Raw genomic sequence first — 19008 nt, 5'->3', positions numbered from 1 at the left:
TCAGGCAAAGCAGCGGAAAATAAATAAAACCACGATATGATGATCTAGAAAACTGATGAAATAAACCGTTTCAAGGTAAAAACCTGGGGAGGATTTGACTTAGCTATCTTCAAGGTAAAGTAAATTTACTATAAGAGAATTGAAGTTTTTACAATCAGATTTAACTCTAAATCCTTTGCTACCTCATGTAGTAACTTACTGACACGACCACGTGGAAGCTCCGAATCCATGGACTTCTTCTCTCCTTGGATTTACAGCAACACAAGTACCCTCACTTGTGAGTTTGAGATCCCACTCAAAATTTTATGAACACAAACTCTCTAGCTTGTGACTCCAAGACCACATTTAAAGGTTTAGATCATCAGCAGTTTTTGATCTTGTTGCAGCAATTTCAGATCTACCAAATCTAATAATATCAGAACGATTTTCGGTAGTTACTTTGAAAGAGGAAGACACAATACCTCCAAGGCCTCTACAAAACGTATCTTAGGGTTTGCTTTAAATACTATGTGAAATAGATCCAAAACCCTAATCACTTAATGGGCCAATGGGCTGTTGGGTTTAATTAAAATTCTGCAGAATTTGATTTTTTGCGATTTTCAATTGGTTGAATTTCACAGAATTTGAATTCTCCTTTCTTCAGCTTGAATGTTCTTGTATTTTAACTTGTAACACCTTGAGTATTGTCTAATCAAACCTGTACATCTAGGAATTTATATCTAGATAAGTTTGTGCTCACCATTTGCCAATTATTCTTGTCACACCCCAAACCCAAAAGGGTCTAAAGCATAAGGAATACATCCCAAGAGTGCCTGTAGATTTTTCCTTTTTGGCAAAACAAACTATAGGAGATCTTTATTTTCCTTTCTTTTCCACAAGATAAGAATATATAACATACTAAAATCTCCACATTACAAGTCAGGGCTCTATAACACATTTACGAACAATAACTAAATATCATGTGCCTCCACATAATACATGAATATATTACGAAACTTTGATTAAATTACACAAAGTCACAATTTTATCCAGAATAAGGACCTTAACATCGAGTCTAGGCCTACCACACCACAGGCTAACAAACCTCAAGCGACTCACGTCCAATAGAAATTAATTAAGGTCTCGTTGAACATAGCAAGATCAAGTCCAACCATTTACAGCAAAAGTCTCCAAATTTAACATAGCACTCTAATCATCACCAAAGAAGTAAGCTCCATACCCAAGGTATAGCTAATAAATCTAAAAACTGTTAAAGGAAGGGATGATATGGCATTATATTGTAGCAAGTAAGTAGCATAATTAATGGGAGTGGGGGAAATGCAAGTTTCATCTTCAATAATAATAATATGGCAAGAATGATTAAATAATGAAATACAAAATTTCTCTAAGTAACTACCTTGAAACTATATACTATAATCTGTGAGTATCAATAATATAATTTTCAAAACCATAATATCTAACAAAAGATAAATTATTACAAATATACCACACTACCACATAGACCAGTCAGGGGATCCACCCATTCACAATTGGCATGATATTGTCCTCTCTGGTATGTAGACTCTTAGCCCCATAGACAGCAGCCTCACTCATACCCTTAAGGTTTTTCTCTCCCCCATGGGCAGCAGAGAGAGCGCATCAAATAGAACCTCTTTTGCATGTGGTCTTTTGGCCCCATGGACAGCAGCCTCACCCACACACAATCAAGGAACCTCTTCCCCCCATGGGCAGCAGGAAAGAATGCGTCATCTAAAGTGAAAGGGCACTGACCTGGATTTGATTCCGTTGTCACAAAGACTACGAAAACCAAATCGGGTGATCACCGGGAAATCACACGTGGCATAGGGTTAAAACCACATAAAGCTCACAGTATACATTTCCTTTCAAATACAGTTTATACCCAGATAGTTTCAAAAAAAATCTTAAGTAATCTAACTTCCACAAAGTTTGTAAGGTTTTCAACTTCATTCTTGTCAAAAAGATTTTCTATCAATTTCCCACATAACAAGACAAGATAAGCATTTTAATTTTCTAATATACCATAAACTCCATGATTTCCTTATCAAAGATTAAATAAAATATGCTCATTTTTCCATATCAACAAGTCATGCATTTCCCCAAATGCAATACCAAATATGATGCATTTTCATATATAATAATATGTAATGAGGTCACAACACAACAATTTTAAGAAGACATATATCCATATATAATTTTCCAAAATGTGTTTGACCCAAGAACATCATTTATGAAATATGGTTATTTTTCCAAAAAATATCCCATTAAGAAGCTACTTACCTCGTAACCGCAAAAGCCTAATTCTCCAAGCTCCAAGGAGATTAGCTAGAACCTAAACAATATCAAGTAAACCTATCACAATAAGCATAGAGCTTGAAATTGTATCTAGCCACAATTTAGGAATTGCCAAATAAACACTTAATTAGGCAAGCCTAGTATCTAACCTTATCAATAATAATATTCCACTTCTAAAGTTTCTCAAAAAATTAATTTACAAGGCATAAACTCCCATTATACTCATGAATCATTCAAGGTATTATCTCTAACATCAAAACCTCAACATTTTATAAGTGCCTCCCACAATATTTATAGCACATCAACAAGAGACCCATGATACCAAAGTCATAATATCCTCCAAAACAAACAATTTAAATCTTTGACCAGTTCCAAACAATCAATAAAAATTATATTCACCATTTATTTCACATCAAAAAGCCAAAACCCCCAAATTTTCACCACTTATATCACCACCATTGGTACAAACCATAAACCCACTCATTAAATAATTCCACCAATACAAAACTCATACATAAAAACACATAAATATCACTTCCAATGCTCATAAATCACATAGGTATCATTATTAAAGCTTAGAAAAAATAACCTCAAGCAAAAGTGTAAAACCCACAAAAAAGATTAGAAAATTTTACCTCAAATAAAAGATGTGAAGATGCTTATGGGTTCACAAGAATTTTCCGGTGATCTTGCCGGAAAATGATGGTGGAAGTAGTGATATGGAGGTACCGGCTGGAGAGTTTGAGGGAGTGAAGAGGAGCTATCGAAAAATGAAAAGGAAAAAAGAAAGAAAAGAGAAGTGAGGAAGAGTGAGGAGCTGGTCAAAGGATAAGGGAGTGAGTGGAAATGAGTGGTGGGGCGGGGTTAGGTGGGGGCACGTGGGAACCATAGAAAAAAAAATCTGACTTTCATTTTTTTTTTCTCTATTGTTGACTGGGACGTTACAGTTCTAAACTTTTAGAACCTAACATTTTTCATTTATATAAAACAATAGTATGATTATGTAACTTCAACCTTTTTATCTCTCACACACACACACACACATATATATATATATATATATATAGATATTATTGTTTAATGTGAAATATATAAAACTTATAAAAATAGAAAATACTATTTAACTTATCAATTTTAAATTATATTTATAAAATAATTATATTACACCTCCCACACATTTGTGGAATTGCAACTAATTTACACCTAATTCCAAAAGATCCTACATGGTTGGTGGCAAAAAGAACAGTACAAGTTATTTTAGAAGTCAATCTTTTCGAGTTTTGTACTCAACAAAGACTCTGAAGTCCATCAATATCTTCCTATCTTTTGTTCTCGCCTCATATTCATGTCTTCAATATAGAATTCAAGAATGACTTATGTTGATCTCATGCTAATTGCTACTCAAAGTTTTTGTCTCTTTAACATAGAAAATAGATTTAATAGTTCATGGTTTATACTGAATATACATTTTCTTTACTTAGGTATGGAGATGATGTTTATGATCGAATTTGGAAGCCCTATAATTACAAAGAGTGGACAAGTTAATTACCTCGCTTACCATTGAATCCAGTCCCATTCCTCACCGGTGGCTACCATCCGTTGTGATGAGTACTGCTGCAGCACCAATTAATGATAGCGCTCCCTTGGTCTTTTATTGGGAACTAGAGGATGAAATTTCTATATATTATTTGTACATCCACTTTGCCGAAGTTGTAAAGCTAAACCCTAACCAGTACAGATCATTCAACTTTACACAAAATGGGTGGTACTATTATGGATCTTTAGTTCCATCTTATTTGGAGGCATTCACTTTGAGAGTAGAATCAGGCCTGACTACAGGAAGAAATGTTTTTTCCCTCATCAAAACTGAAGATTCAATACTTCCACCCATCATCAATGCAATTGAGATATATTCTGTTAAACATTTCTTCCAATTAAAAACAGACCGAGAAGATGGTTAGTTTTTCGACACATGCTTTTCACTATTGTGTCTGTGCCATTGACCGTTTACCATAGAATTTTACTTATGATCTATACAAATATGTTAGTTGATGTCATCACAAAGATCAAGTCAACATACGGATTAAAGAGAAATTCGCAAGGAGATCCGTGTGTCACAAAAGCATATAAGTGGGATGGTTTAAATCGTAGCAATGAAGACTATAATTCCCCAAGAATAATTTCCTTGTAAGTTTATGCTTCCTTATAAGCTTTATGGCTTTCACACTTAAATTATCTCCTAATCAGCTTATGGTAAAATGTGAATGTAAATAGGAACTTGTCCTCCGGTGGATTGAATGGAGAAATATCAGCTCATATATCAAATCTCGTAATGTTACAGTGTTTGTAAGGATCTGCAAAAGCCATTTTCAAAACAGTAGAGACATGATAGTCATTACAAATTCATGCCATAATTTGTAGGATAAGGTGTACGTGATTTGTTCATTTCAGTGATCTATCAAACAACAACTTAATTGGATTAGTGCCTGATGATTTTCTTTCTCAGTTGCAATACCTGACATTCTCGTAAATTACTTCATATTTTAGAATTTTTATTTAGAAGGATTTTTTTTTTTAGACTAATATAATACTTTTAAGTTTATCGGTTGACAAAGAGGATAATCATATTCATGCAAAAAGAAGAACAATACTGTCATTCCAATATTAGCATCAATTGGAGGATTATTGATCCTTTCGTTGACTATTGTGGCTATCTTACGGGGGCTAAGTAGAAAACAACAAGACCAGAGTCAAGGTTAAAAATTTAAATATACAACCTTTCAAGTCTGTTACTGTGCAACTATTCGATTAGTTAGTTATTAGGTATTTTCTTTACTCTGTGAGTTCTGAGAGAGTGAAATAGTGAAATTTCACAACGTATGAAAGCAATCCCAAGGTTCGTCAATGACTGCCAATACAGAATCAATCTCCTCCTTGTGCATAACCTCAAAAGCTACATGAACATTATCTGTAATCATCCGCCATGGAAAAATCCTCTTTGGTTATAACTAATAATGCTTAGCAGAATTTGTTTAAGTCTATTGTCTAGGACCTTAGATACAAGCTTTTATATGACATTGCAAATGCTTGTGGGGGCCAAAATCAGTGATTTTTGTTGGATACTTGAGTTTTGGAAATAGGTCAATGTGTGTGTAATTTATATTCTTGAGAATGTGGCCTGAGTTTAAGGCTTTCAGAATAGCATATATAACATTTGTCAATAATATGTCAATATTTTTGTAAGAAAGAAAAAAGAAATTGATGTAAGGTGTAAAGTTCTGATTTACAACTATTTTGTGGTGGCTTTAATTCCGTACCAAATTTAATTATAATTTTATTCAATCTTTTATACTCTGTATTTTGTGTGGGATTTTATTGTAAGCGTTGTGTGTTAGAGAGAGAGAGAGTGTGAAGACTTAAGCTTTTGAAGGTATAAGATTTCTCGCGGGTATCTCGCAACTAAGCATCCCGCAAAGTGATGCATGTGTCCTGCACATGACTGAAATGTGAAGAGTCATGACAGATAATAACAGCTAATTTTCGCGAGTGTCTCGCGAGTAAAGCCTTCCCACGAAACACTTGCGAAACAGTCTGTTTTACTATTTTGTCCTATTTGCTCCACTACATTCTCATACACACTATATATACCATCTTTACCCACATATTGAGTAGAGAGCTTTTCAGAAGAGAAAACCCTAGCCTCAACCCTTGAGAGTGTGAGATTGTTATACCCACAATTCTACACACAATCCATTGTGGTTTTCCTCTAGTCTTACCTCTCCATTTCTAAATCCTTGAGAGGTTGAGTGTCCAATGAGTTTTTGGTGCTGCTAGAAAGCATTGGAAGAAGCCAAGATTTGGTGGATGCAATTGGGCGCATTGCGGGGTTCGGAAAGCTAGAGAAGACATGACTCTGTGAAGTCCGTTGGTAGCAGGAGCTTGGAGGGCTCAAGTATATTGGGTAGACTAGGCTTGGAGGGTCTTTTGTTATTCGTGTACTCCAACTTTATTCTCTAGTGGATCGATTTCCACTTGGAGGGCAGCAGAGAGGTTTTTCGCCGAGTTATCGATTTCCCAAGGTTTTTCGATAACACATCAGTGTGTTATCTTGTGTTTACATCTCTCTTCCCTACTCTTTTAGCTTTCATTTTACTGCTGTGTATTGTTGAATATGGCTTAGAGTAGTCTATTGGTTGTTCGCTCGCTTTTACTCTTGGTTTCGCACTTGGATAAGTTAAAGAAAAATCAATCAAGCTGTAATTTTTAATTTTGGGTCTAAACAGCTTTTGTGTTTTTAACACAAATCCAAGCTTTCAATTGGTATCAGAGCGGATGCACTTGTTGTGGTTTCATTACCTAAGTGCGATCCTAGACCCCTTGCCTTGCTATGGTAGGTGCTATGGCTAAGGTTAAGATGAAGTGTAGTTCATGTGTTTGTGAAAATGACTCTATGAGTATATATAAGGATTGTCCTAGCAATGAACTTTTAGAGTTATTCAAGTCTAAGAAACATGCTAGAATTTTTGCACACATGCTGAAACCTTTAGAACAAAGAAATCATGATATTCATAATAGCTTGTGTGAGTCTAATTCCTTAATTGCTGAATACAAGAGAAGGAATAGACATTTGTGTGAGAAACTTGATGGTTTGAAGAGAAAACTCTACTCATCTTTGAATGAAGTAAAAGAAGAGGAGAGTATCTTTGAAGGTCAAGAATGTTTATCTCATGCTTGTCTTTTCATTCATACTACATTAAAGGTGTTTAATTCTTGCTTATGGTATCTTGACAGCGGATGTTCAAGGCACATGACCGGAGATAAAGCACTGTTCAGAACTCTTAAGGAGAAGGAAGATGGCTTTGTGACTTTTGGAGATGAAAGCCATTCACAAGTTCTTGGAAAGGGAACTGTTGATATTCCGGGACTTCCCTTGTTGACTGATGTTCTTTACATAAGAGGTTTAAAAGTGAACTTGCTGAGTATAACCCAAATATGTGATGAAGACTTCATAGTTCAATTCTCAAAGAAAGGATGTCTAATTCTTAATGAAGAAGGTGTTCAAGTCTTGAAGGGACTTAGAACCACGGACAATTGCTATGGTTTTGTTCCCAAGCCAAACATATCATGTCGGAGTGCTCGAGTAAATCTTTTGGAGTTGTGGCATCAACAGTTTAGGCATGCAAATTATAAGCAAGTTGCAAAGATCTCAAAGCTTGAAGCAATGATTGGCTTGCCAAAGTTTGGAAAGATTGAAAACAATGTTTATGGTCCATGTCAATTGGGAAAACAAACAAAATCAGCCCATCCCAAAGTTAATGTAGTGGCTACGTCTCGTCCTTTGGAGTTGCTTCATGTGGATCTAATGGGTCCAATGAGAACAGAAAGCTTGGGTGGAAAACGATACATCATGGTGGTAGTGATGATTTCTCAAGATATTCTTGGGTAGATTTCCTTAGAGAAAAGTCGAAGGCATGCGACAAGATGGAAAGGTCATGTAAGAAGCTCCAAAATGAAAAGGGAGTTCCCATAGTTAAAATAAGAAGTGATCCATGGGAAGGAGTTTGAAAATGCAAAATTTGAAGCATTTTGCAATGAGCATGGTATCATAAAGGAATTCTCCGCTCCAAAAACACCACAACAGAATGGTGTAGTGGAAAGAAAGAATTGAGTGATCCAAGAGATGGCGAGAGTGATGCTTCTTAATAAAAACATTACACAAAAATTTTGGGCTGAAGCGGTGAACACATCATGTCACATTGGGAATAGGATTTTCTTTCGGGCTGGAACAAAGAAAACATCTTATGAGATTTGCAGAGAAAAGAAGCCAAAAGTAAAGTACTTTCGAGTATTTGGAAGCAAATGCTACATTCTTAATGATAGGGAGAATCTTGGGAAGTTTGATGCTAAGAGTGATGAAGGGATCTTCCTAGGATATTCCACCAATAGCCAAGCATATAGAGTGTACAACAAGCGCACCAAGATAGTGATGGAGTCAATAAATATGGTCATAGATAATGTCATCTCCGAAAAGGATATTGGTGAGGATGATGAAGCACCAACCCTTAAAAAGAATGAGGGTGATGATATCATGTCTCAAAGTGATGATGGTGAAAGAGTCACTAGAAAAGGAGTCCACACCACCTATTTCAAGAAGAGATACTAGATCAATGCAAAGACCTTCAAGTCTGCTCACTCATCCGGAAGTTCAACCTCCAATTTCACGAGAAGAGGAATCCTCTACATCCAAGAAACCATCATTGAGAGTGAGTCTAAATCATCCTACAAGCAACATCATTGGTGACTTAGATGAAGGACTCCATTTGAGAAGGGGACTGAGCTATAGCTTGAATCATGTGACATACAATTGCTATCTTACTCAATTTGAACCCAAGAAAGTGGAAGAAGCTTTGAAATATGAGAATTGGGTGGAATCCATGCATCAAGAGCTGCATCAATTCGTTAGAAATGAAGTATGGAAGTTGGTACCAAGGCCCAAGGACACACATGTTATCGGTACTAAGTGGATATTTAAGAACAAGGCCGATGAAGATGGTGAGGTTGTTCGAAACAAGTCTATATTGGTGGCTCAAGGATATACCCAAGTTGAAGGAGTAGACTTTGATGAGTCATTTGCTCCAGTAGCAAGATTGGAGTCAATTCTAATTCTTCTCTCCATAGCATGTGTTATGAAGTTCAAACTATACCAAATGGATGTGAAGAGTGCATTCTTGAATGGACTTCTGAACGAAGAAGTGTTTGTTGAGCAACCAAAATGGTTTTAAGACCCTTATTTTCCGGACCATGTTCTAAGACTGAAGAAAGCTTTATATGGGTTGAAGCAAGCACCAAGAGCATGGTATGATCGCCTCACCGCATATCTTGTAGATCATAGCTTCAAAAGGGGTCAAGCTGACAGAACACTGTTTGTCAAAAGAAGTGAGAAATCCCTTCTTGTAGCTCAAGTTTATGTGGATGACATTGTTTTTGGATCCATAATTTATCACCTTGCTCAAGAATTTTCAGAAGAAATGAAAAAGGAATCTGAAATGAGCATGGTGGGGGAGCTAAACTACTTCTGAGGGCTTCAAGTGAAACAACGGAAAGATGGGATATTTATTTCTCAAGAGAAGTATGCAAAAAATCCTGTAAAAAGATTCAGCTTAGACTCTAAAAAACATGCATTCACTCCCATGAGCTCATCAGCAAAATTAAGTCTTGATCCAGCCGGTAAGGAAGTAGATCTAACACTTTATCGAGAGCATGATCGGTAGTCTTCTCTATCTCATGGCAAGCAGGCCAGACATCACCTTTAGGGTAGGAGTGTGTGCTCGATTTCAGGCAGCTCCAAAAGAATCCCATTTGTCAGCAGTAAAACGAATCATCCACTCTATCAATAGGACTTCTGATTATGGAATTTGGTATTCAAAAGACTCAAATGAGTGCTTAGTTGGATATTCAAATGCTGACTTGTCCGGGTGCATTGATGATAAGAAAAGCACCTTCGGTGGTTGTTTTTATCTTGGAAATAACTTGGTATCATGGATGAGCAAAAAGCCAAATTCAGTCTCTCTGTCAACAGTTGAAGCAGAATATATTGTAGCAGGAAGTTGTTGTGCACAACTTTTGTGGATGAAGAAACTCTTGTATGATGATGGAATCACTCAAGACACCATGTGTGTGTTCTGTGATAACACAAGTGTCATAAATCTATCAAAAAATCCAGTTTAACACTTGAAATCGAAACACATCGAAATTCGGTATCATTTTATCCGAGATCTAGTGGAGAATAAGGCTGTGTGGTTGGAGTTTATCAACACCAACATCCAAAAGGCAGACATTTTCACAAAACCCCTTGATGGTGCTCGATTTTGAATCTCTTCATAAGACCATCGGTGTCGGTATCATCCCCTGAATCTCATCACTTCTATGACCTTATGCTGCTCTTTGCTGCATATATATTATATAGGTTATTTGTGCATGTGTACACATGTTTCTTTTGCTAGCTATTTTTGCTTTTGTTTTTGTTGATCTTACTTTTCGTGTTATGTTTTTGAGTGTGTTGAAAAATTCAAAAACTCATAAAAATTTGAAAAATCTTCAAAAAGTTTGATTGCTTATGTTGTGCAAATCACATGTGAGTTTGGCCTAGTACATTCGTACTAATGGCGTAGTGCGTTTACAAGCTTAGCTTGTTTTGTATGCACATTTATTTCTGTGGGAAAAATCTTGAAATCTATGTGTGATTGTTGTAAATCGATCTTCAAGCTTGTTATGAATGATTAGTCAATAGTCTTATTGGTCTTGATACATGCATTGACTTGTGCCTATATCTTTTTCCACGTTTTTATGTTTTTGCTTAAAGAGCTCATCAAATGTCAAATCTCAAAAAGAGATATTGAGCAGCAAAAGCCGTCGCACATACTAGTATTTGACTAGAAAAAAGGGAAAGCGACTTATATTGAAATGTATGATGCCTTAAAAAGCCAAAGGCTTATTCACTTACAAAGTTGAAATATCAAAAGTTCAGGCATTGATCTCAAAATGAGATGTACTTTGTTCAAAAAATGATCACATGTCATGTTATGTTTTTCCATCAAATGGTTTGTGTTTGATTAACTGGTTCACATTCCTCTGTTGTTGACTAATTTTACCTCACATTCATTGATTTTGGGATACGATAAATACAAGGAATAAACATGAACAGGGCCTTTTGAGAAAAAAATTTGACGATGTGCTGGCAAATTTACAAGAGAATCTAATCCTCTTAACCATGCCATGACACTAATTAAGTGTGTGTGTGTGTGTATATATATATATATTATATTTCCTATCCCACATTAGCATTTAGCAATAAGCTTATAAATAAGGCTTGGTGTTTTGTGCTCTTCCACAAGAAGAAAAGGAATATGGTTACGAGGATGTTCAAACATTTTCTCTTAGCATTGCTTTCTCGTTTCACTCTTATACTTTTGGTTCATGCCCAAAATCAATCAGGTATGATTCTCTAGGTCTTTCAGTCTTGTTAATTGTCTCTAAATCACAGACCCTATAGCTTATACCTCTCACTATTTGTTGTCAGGCTTCATTAGCTTAGACTGTGAGCTACCAGAGAATTCTAACTATACTGAGTCAACGACAGGCATCAATTATATATCAGATGCATCGTTCATAGAAACTTGTGTAAGTATGAACGTATCATCTGTCTACAAAACCAAGAGCCTTGAAGAGGAGTATTACTATGTTAGAAGCTTTCTTAAGGGAGTCAGAAACTGTTACACAATAAGTCTTACAAGTAACACTACTAGGTACTTGATCCGAGGGAGTTTCTTGTATGGGAATTATGATGCCAAAAGTAAACCACCACTATTTGATCTGCATGTTGATGCTAATAAGTGGGATTCAGTGAATATAACAGATGAATCCAGTATCAGCCATTATGAGATTATACATGTCCCAAAATTTGATTATATAGAAATTTGTCTCGTGAACACGGGCCATGGTATACCGTATATTTCAGCATTAGAAATAAGACCATTGAAAAATAATAGTTATGTCACTGAAAACGGATCATTGTCCACTTTCTTGCGGCTTGATTTTGGTACATTATTAACCAATCAAACATATAGGTAAGTCATGTTTTTATCAGTTCATGCCATCTTATATTACTAATATTTTTATAATTAGCTTCTAATTTTATGATTGGAAAACGTGTAGGTACAAAGACGATGCTTTTGATCGCATATGGTATCCAGCTCTTCCCAGGACTGATTGGACATCAATAAGTACATCTCTTACATTTGATGCAGTAGTTCAGAGTGATTATCAAATACCATCAGTTGTAATGAGTACTGCCTCCATACCAAGAAACACTAGTGCACCCACCATGGGATTTAGTTGGGTGCCCCCTGATAACACATCCCAATATTATGTCAATATGTACTTTGCTGAAATCAAAGAGCGCCAGGGAAACCAATCCAGAATATTCAACATCTTTGTAAATGGGTTTATATTGGCTGGACCAATAGTTCCTTTGTACCTGATTACAACAGAAGCAGTCACTACTTGCGTTGTACGGGGGAACATATGATATTAATCTTTATAGAATTGAAAATTCAACTCTTCCACCACTCATCAATGCCATTCAGATTTATACGGTAGTAGATCTCGTAAATTCCCAGACAGAACAGGGAGACTGTAAGTTATTCACAACGCATTCTTTTTTCTTTTCTTTATTTTGGCTTTATACCAATATGCATATTTCAACTACTATGTATTTCTTGCATGCATTTAAATCATTAGTTGACGCGATCAAGAAAATCAAGTCAATATATGGAGTGACAAGAAATTGGCAAGGAGATCCATGTACCCCTACAGCATTTGTGTGGGATGGATTAAACTGTACTCTTAATGCTCAAGGAATTCATAGAATTACATCACTGTTAATATATGCCTTCAGATCAGCTAAATAATTGTCTGACTTAATCCAAACTATCATGTTAAAAGTACTGAAATTAATGAATTAATTAGGAACTTATCATCGAGTGGATTGGCTGGGCAAATTGCTCCTGATATATTCACTCTCACAATGATACAGTACTTGTAAGTATCTGAATCTCACACTCAATTAACTTTCATGAAATAATGTAAAGAGGACCGACATATAGGCTCCATTTCTAATTACAATCAGTAAATTTTTAATTGAATTGCTCATTTCAGGGATCTATCCAATAATACCTTAACGGACCAGTGCCTGAGTTTCTATCAAATTTGCAATCATTGAGGGTCCTGTAAGTTATATGGATTTAGAAAGAAAATTTCAATTTTTTTTAGTAAATATTTTGGAAAGGGGATCACATTTTCTCTACGTTCGCAGAAACTTGGAAAGGAACAACTTGAGTGGCTCAATTCCTGCTAACCTTCTTGAAAAATCAAAAGAGTGATTCACTAGCTTAAAGGTTTGCTTTCTGTCATAACTCTGTCCCATTTATTGTTTTCATTACTATATCAGCCTAGAAGCAAAATAGCAACTGCACCAATTTTTTTCATTGCTATTGTTCCAATAGTGGCATCAATCTGTGGATTTTGCATCCTCTTATTAGATGCAGCTGCTATCTGTTGGATAATTAAAAAAGTAAATCGTAGAGAAGCAAAAGACAAAAACTATGTTTACTAATCAAGGTTAATAGTTTCTTCAAGATGCATATTAATTTCCATGTGAATAAACTTTACTCATATGTTTTTGAAACGCTTGATGATCTTTGGAGATGTGACAGTAGATGTGGCATCCAACAGTCAAAATGTGCAACTAGAATCAAAGAATCGACAATTTACCTATGCTGATATCCAGATGATTACCAACAACTTCAACACACTTCTTGGTGAAGGTGGATTTGGAAAAGTTTACCATGGTCATGTAGATGGAAATCCAGTGGCTGTGAAAATGATTTCTCAATCTGCAGTTCACGGGTATCAGCAATTTCAGTCCGAGGTATGTAGTTGTAACATATGCCAGATTTTTCAGTTCATTCATATAGATAAAAAAAAATTGTTACCTTAAATTACAGGTTGAACCTCTTATAAGAGTTCATCATAGAAACTTGACTACCCTTGTTGGATATTGCAATGAAAGACCCAATCTTGCTCTCATTTATGAGTACATGGCCAATGGTGACTTACATTCGCATATTTAAGGTCTGTATTGGGAAAAATTCTATATAACTGTATATAAATTTCCTCAAGTACAACCACATAATAACACAAAGATTTACGTGAAAACCCTTTCTCCTTGAAGAGAAAAACTACGGAACAAACTCTGAATAATTTCACTATATTAAATAAAGATTACAACACTTAAAAATACAACTTAAGCAATGAAAAAAAACTCTATTTTTCTTTTCATTCCCTGCTCTCTTTCTCACAATATATCTCTCGCAATTTTCTCTTACTCTCTATTTCTCTATTCTCTTTTGCTTGCTCTCACTCACGCAGTTCTTCAAGACTGCAGTCCTCAGTTTCACTTGCTGGGACTTCTCCTCTTTTTCTTCTGCCCAAATGGCCGAATAGCCTCTCCATTTATTTCTTCATCTATTCATTCTTTTCTCCCTTTCACACTCTTCACATCTAGTCACAATAAATGCGTCACAATAAATGCAAGCCACTTATCTTGACTTTGCTTCAACCAAAAACTCTTTCTTCAGCTCTCCCTTAGAGCATTCATAATAGTGAAGCTAAAAATTTAGCTATTTAGAACCACAAAAAATTATTTTATCTATTTTAACTACTCACTTTACAAAATATGCTGCAGCAATAGATCTATTTTAGCTTTCAATACAATAAAATAATATAAACATTACAATAAAATAATATATCTACTACAATAAAATAATATATCTACTACAATAAAATAATATATTCACTACAATAAACAACAATCACAACCACCCGCAACTGCTACCACTACCACTACTGCCATCGACTCTTCCACCGCCACCGCAATCGCTACCGCTGCCACTACCATTGCCACCGCCACTGCAATAATCTTTATTTTTTCTTCCTCTATTCATTCTCAACAATTATATTTTTCAACAAAAAATGTTACATTCACAATATATTTTGCAATACTTTCACAAGAATCATAACAAAATCTTATATGAAAAGTTGTTACTAGTTCTAATTTAAACTCACCACTGAAATTATATTTTTACTCAGCTAATTACTTAAAATTTATTGTGAGAATATTGTGAAAATATTGTGGTAGTTTTTTTAAATTTCTTATTCTTTGCCTTTCTTTCATCCATAAGTTTTCTTCTTCTTCTTCTTCCTTTTTTTTTTTTTTTTCTCTTGCATTTTGTCCACTGCACACGTATACCCATAGGATTCCATCTTATCTTTTTTTTTTCTTTACTTTCCCCTTTCTCCAGAACCTCCCTCACTCTTTCTTTCTCCAACTCTCTCATTTTCTACTCTCTTTTTCAAACACACACAGACACGCATGGAGAGAAAGGAGAAATCACCTTTGCTCCACCACACCGCCACAGCTACTCCTCCTCCTCATTGCGAAGTGCATGCAACCAAGGGTCATATCGGCTTCTATTTTTTTTCCTTGTTCTTGATTAGTTGTTTCTGATTTTAGATTTGTCAGATCGGTTTCTATTTTTTTTTTCTTGATCTTTTATTGTTGTTCTATTTTTTTTTTTTTCTATTCTTGATCTGCTGTTGTTGTTGTTTTGAATTTAGATTTGTTGTTTAAATTATATTAGTTTTATGAGAGCAAGAATTGTTTTGTGAGAGAATTGATTGGCAGTGGGCCTGAGCTGATTGGTGGCTTGGAACGACAATGAAACAGAGAGGTGAGAGTTTGAGACAGTGGGTCGGTGACGTTGAGAGAGTTTGAGAGCTTCAGATGAGTGACATTGAGAGAGAGGCGTGAGAATAAAAGAATGAAAAAAATAAACCAATCTATATTATTTTAATTCGAGGCTGAATAAAATATTGTTTTTTTTTAGCTCTCAGCTACAGTGCACATGTATCTATTCATGTGCACTATAGCAACGAAGCTAAAAAATTTAGCTATACCTCCACTGCTGGAAGGTGATTTTTTGTGTTTTGGTGTAGCTAAAATAGCTATATAGCTAGTTAGCTCCACTGCTGCAAATACTCTTAGACCGAATAGCCTTAATGCATCAACCCCTCTTTTCTTCTTTCTCTCCTCAACGTGTCTACCTAAGCCAACCAACTCCAATAACTCATGCTGACTTTTGTACATGACGAAGAAAAGATAAAAACATTAAAGACAAGCTCATTAAATGAGCATGTCTATTACAAGTGGGCTGGCCTCAAGGTGCAGTGCACCCAACAGTTTGTTCATGATTAAAAGTACTGGTTTCACATATTTAGCTCATTAGAATTTGACTCTCTAAAGACTACAAGCCTTATGTTGGGAAAAATTCATAAAACACCACATGGACAAATTTCATTTAATTGAAACAGAACTTAAAGAAAGGGCAATGTACTTTCTTTCATGAGACTTACCACAGGTTGAATGCTTTGGATGCAGAAAAAAACTTTCTCCATGCTAATGTGCCTTGGATGATCCACATCTCAGGGTCAGGCGCTGATGAGCACATTGAACTATCCATGTGGCTGAGAGCCCTCACAGCCCAGGCACAACGACGCAATTATCAGGGGCGCGCTCTACCACTGAGCTAATAGCCCGTCGTGCGGGCCTCCCGCCGGGGCCCGCTATGCCAAAAGCGAGAGAAAGCCCATCCCTCTCTTTCCTTTTTTACGTTCCCATGTTTTGAGTTGGGAAGGCAGAATTCGAATTGCATTGGACTCCGCACAACGTTGGAGTCTGTAAATTCCTTTCTAATTGGTATGCAATGCGTAACGTGTCGATTTTCAAATGTAGGATTGGAATATCTACATGATGACTGTAATCCACCAATAATTCATAGAGATGTGAAGCCCTCAAACATCTTGGTCAATGAAAAATTCCAAGCTAAGGTTGCTGATTTTGGCAAAGGGGATATTCGAAGTATTGTTGACCCAAGATTACCAAATGGAGATTTTGATTTTCACTCTGCTTGGAAGGCTGTTGAAGTATCCATGGCTTGTGTATCTGAAAGTTCCGACAACAGGCCAAACATGAGTCAGGTAGTGAATGATCTAAAGGAGTGCTTGGCAACAGAATTAGCTCAAAGGAAGGAGGAATGCGTGACTGAATCAAGTCAAATTTTCACTGTCAATGTGACTACTGTAACCAGTCCATTTGCAAGATAGGTCTGAAGTTGTTCCGAGGATGATTAAAATTGGCTCACTGAAACTTCAACCTTTCCTGCTTTTCGTACTTTTCTTTTAACATTTGTCATTGCAAATTGTGTGTAATCCCATTTATTGTGTTAAAACCTGTTGCTATGATGGGGTTTTGTTGAACAATTTGTTTGTGATGTGTGTTGTGTGGCTTTGAATGTCAAACTCGGTGTTATAAATGATTAAATTAAGCCTATATTTTTCTTGTTCTAACTTTTTGGCATATTGAAAATTTGGGAATCAAATTGGGTACGAGTGTAATGAAAGGAAAGCCATTGTCAAAGTCTGATAGTAACCAAAGGAATTAAAATTGTAGATTGTTGAGGGCTACTTTTTTAATATTCGGTCAAGCAAAAACTTTGTATTGGGCTAAAAAAATACAGACATTATTGGGCAAAAATAATGGCGGAAAAAAGTATTAACTCTTATTTTGTTTTGATTAGCCCAAAAAAAAAAAATACTCATTCCTTTGTTTTGTTTTATAAACTTTTGGGCTCTTGGCACACAATTACTGTACTACAATAGTTGGGCCTCTGGCCCATATTCTCTTTGCTTCATGGGTTGGACTTCAAGGCCTACAAATGCAAGTGAGCTTACTAGAAGCGCTCTTGGAAGCACACAATCAATCCTCATATAGTTCTTGACAACCTCCTTTCATTTCCTTACCATCTTGATGATTGCGAACTGCACTGGATTTTTCGTAGGCTAACAACGATACAATTGGATCTTCTCCATTTCATTTGAAAGGGAGATGATCCTTTTTGAACAAGAATTTTTCGTAGACTTTTTCATTCAAAGTTAGCCCATTGATCATCCAGTTCATATTGTCCCAGTATAATTGCCTCCCTTCTATTAATTATACCGTCTCCTTTCATCAATCAATCACCTTCTCGGCTTCTCCTCTTTCACGTTCTTCTATTGTTTTTGGCTTATGCCAAATCATTATAGAATCTAGAGTTGATATTGCTGGCCGAAAAATTCAGTAATTAGAATCTTAATAAAAAGTGCTTATTTTGAAGATTTGTGATTTATTAATATTAAAATCATTCAAAATTTATAGGATTATTTACACTAGAATTCGTTTTTAAATTCCAAATATTTTGGTCTGCAAAAAATTTTAATGTACAAAATAGTTTGTGAGATGAAGGAATTAGATATATTTGGTTAAATTGCACATTTAGTTGTTATATAATAAAATTTACATGTTAGTTTAGTTTCTATCATTTTAAAATTATATTCAATTAAGAACCGGAGACCAATTTGATCCAATTCCGTTAAAAATTCAAAAATCAAGAAAAGAAAATTGGATGAAACTGGTAACCAGTCCGGTTCAATCAGTTTTGTAGAATTTTGTAGGACTGATTTGGAATGGTAACATTTTGCAACGAAAAAGTTTATTCTTTTGACGCAACTCAAAATCAATACAAGAACTCCATGGAGAGAAAGATAGAGATTGAGAGAGAAAGAGTTGTATTTAATGATAGTCACAATTTCCAAATTGGAAATTATAATTTCAAGTCACAAAATTAGTTTTTTTTCTTTTTCTTTTTCTTTTTCTTGGGGTGCAACCGAATGTGTGTAATAAGCACTGTTCTATAATCTCTATTTCAATACGGTGGGCTTAAGGACTGCAATATATATTACGACGTTAGCCTTTGTAATTTTTTTTTTTTTTTTTTCTCTTAGACTTGGAGGTTTTATTTATTTTTATCTAGAATTGCATTGACTTAGAGTTAAAATAATTATGTTCTCTAGGTATCTTGCATGTATAAAACATGACAGTAACATGTGTCCGTTAAACAATTCAATTATTTTACGATTAATACTTGTCTCACAAAATTTATTACAACTCAATTTGATGTGATTGATTATGAATGGTAGATA

General features: G+C 35.4%; 1 protein-coding gene and 1 pseudogene across 1 annotated transcript; both read left to right on the top strand.

The window, feature by feature from the left end:
- Positions 1-9573: 9573 nt before the first annotated feature.
- LOC142634783 (secreted RxLR effector protein 161-like) lies at positions 9574-10041 on the top strand. The gene has a single exon (XM_075809046.1). The coding sequence runs from the start codon at positions 9574-9576 to the stop codon at positions 10039-10041; it is 468 nt and encodes a 155-aa protein (XP_075665161.1).
- A 1178-nt stretch (positions 10042-11219) lies between these two features.
- Positions 11220-19008, top strand: part of LOC142634782 (LRR receptor-like serine/threonine-protein kinase IOS1) — a 60654-nt pseudogene continuing 52865 nt past the window's right edge.

This window comes from Castanea sativa, chromosome 5 (assembly GCF_040712315.1).
Source record: "Castanea sativa cultivar Marrone di Chiusa Pesio chromosome 5, ASM4071231v1".
In the NCBI taxonomy this organism is placed as follows: domain Eukaryota; kingdom Viridiplantae; phylum Streptophyta; class Magnoliopsida; order Fagales; family Fagaceae; genus Castanea; species Castanea sativa.
Note: the sequence above shows the minus strand (reverse complement) of the source record. Positions and strands in the feature narration are given on the sequence as shown.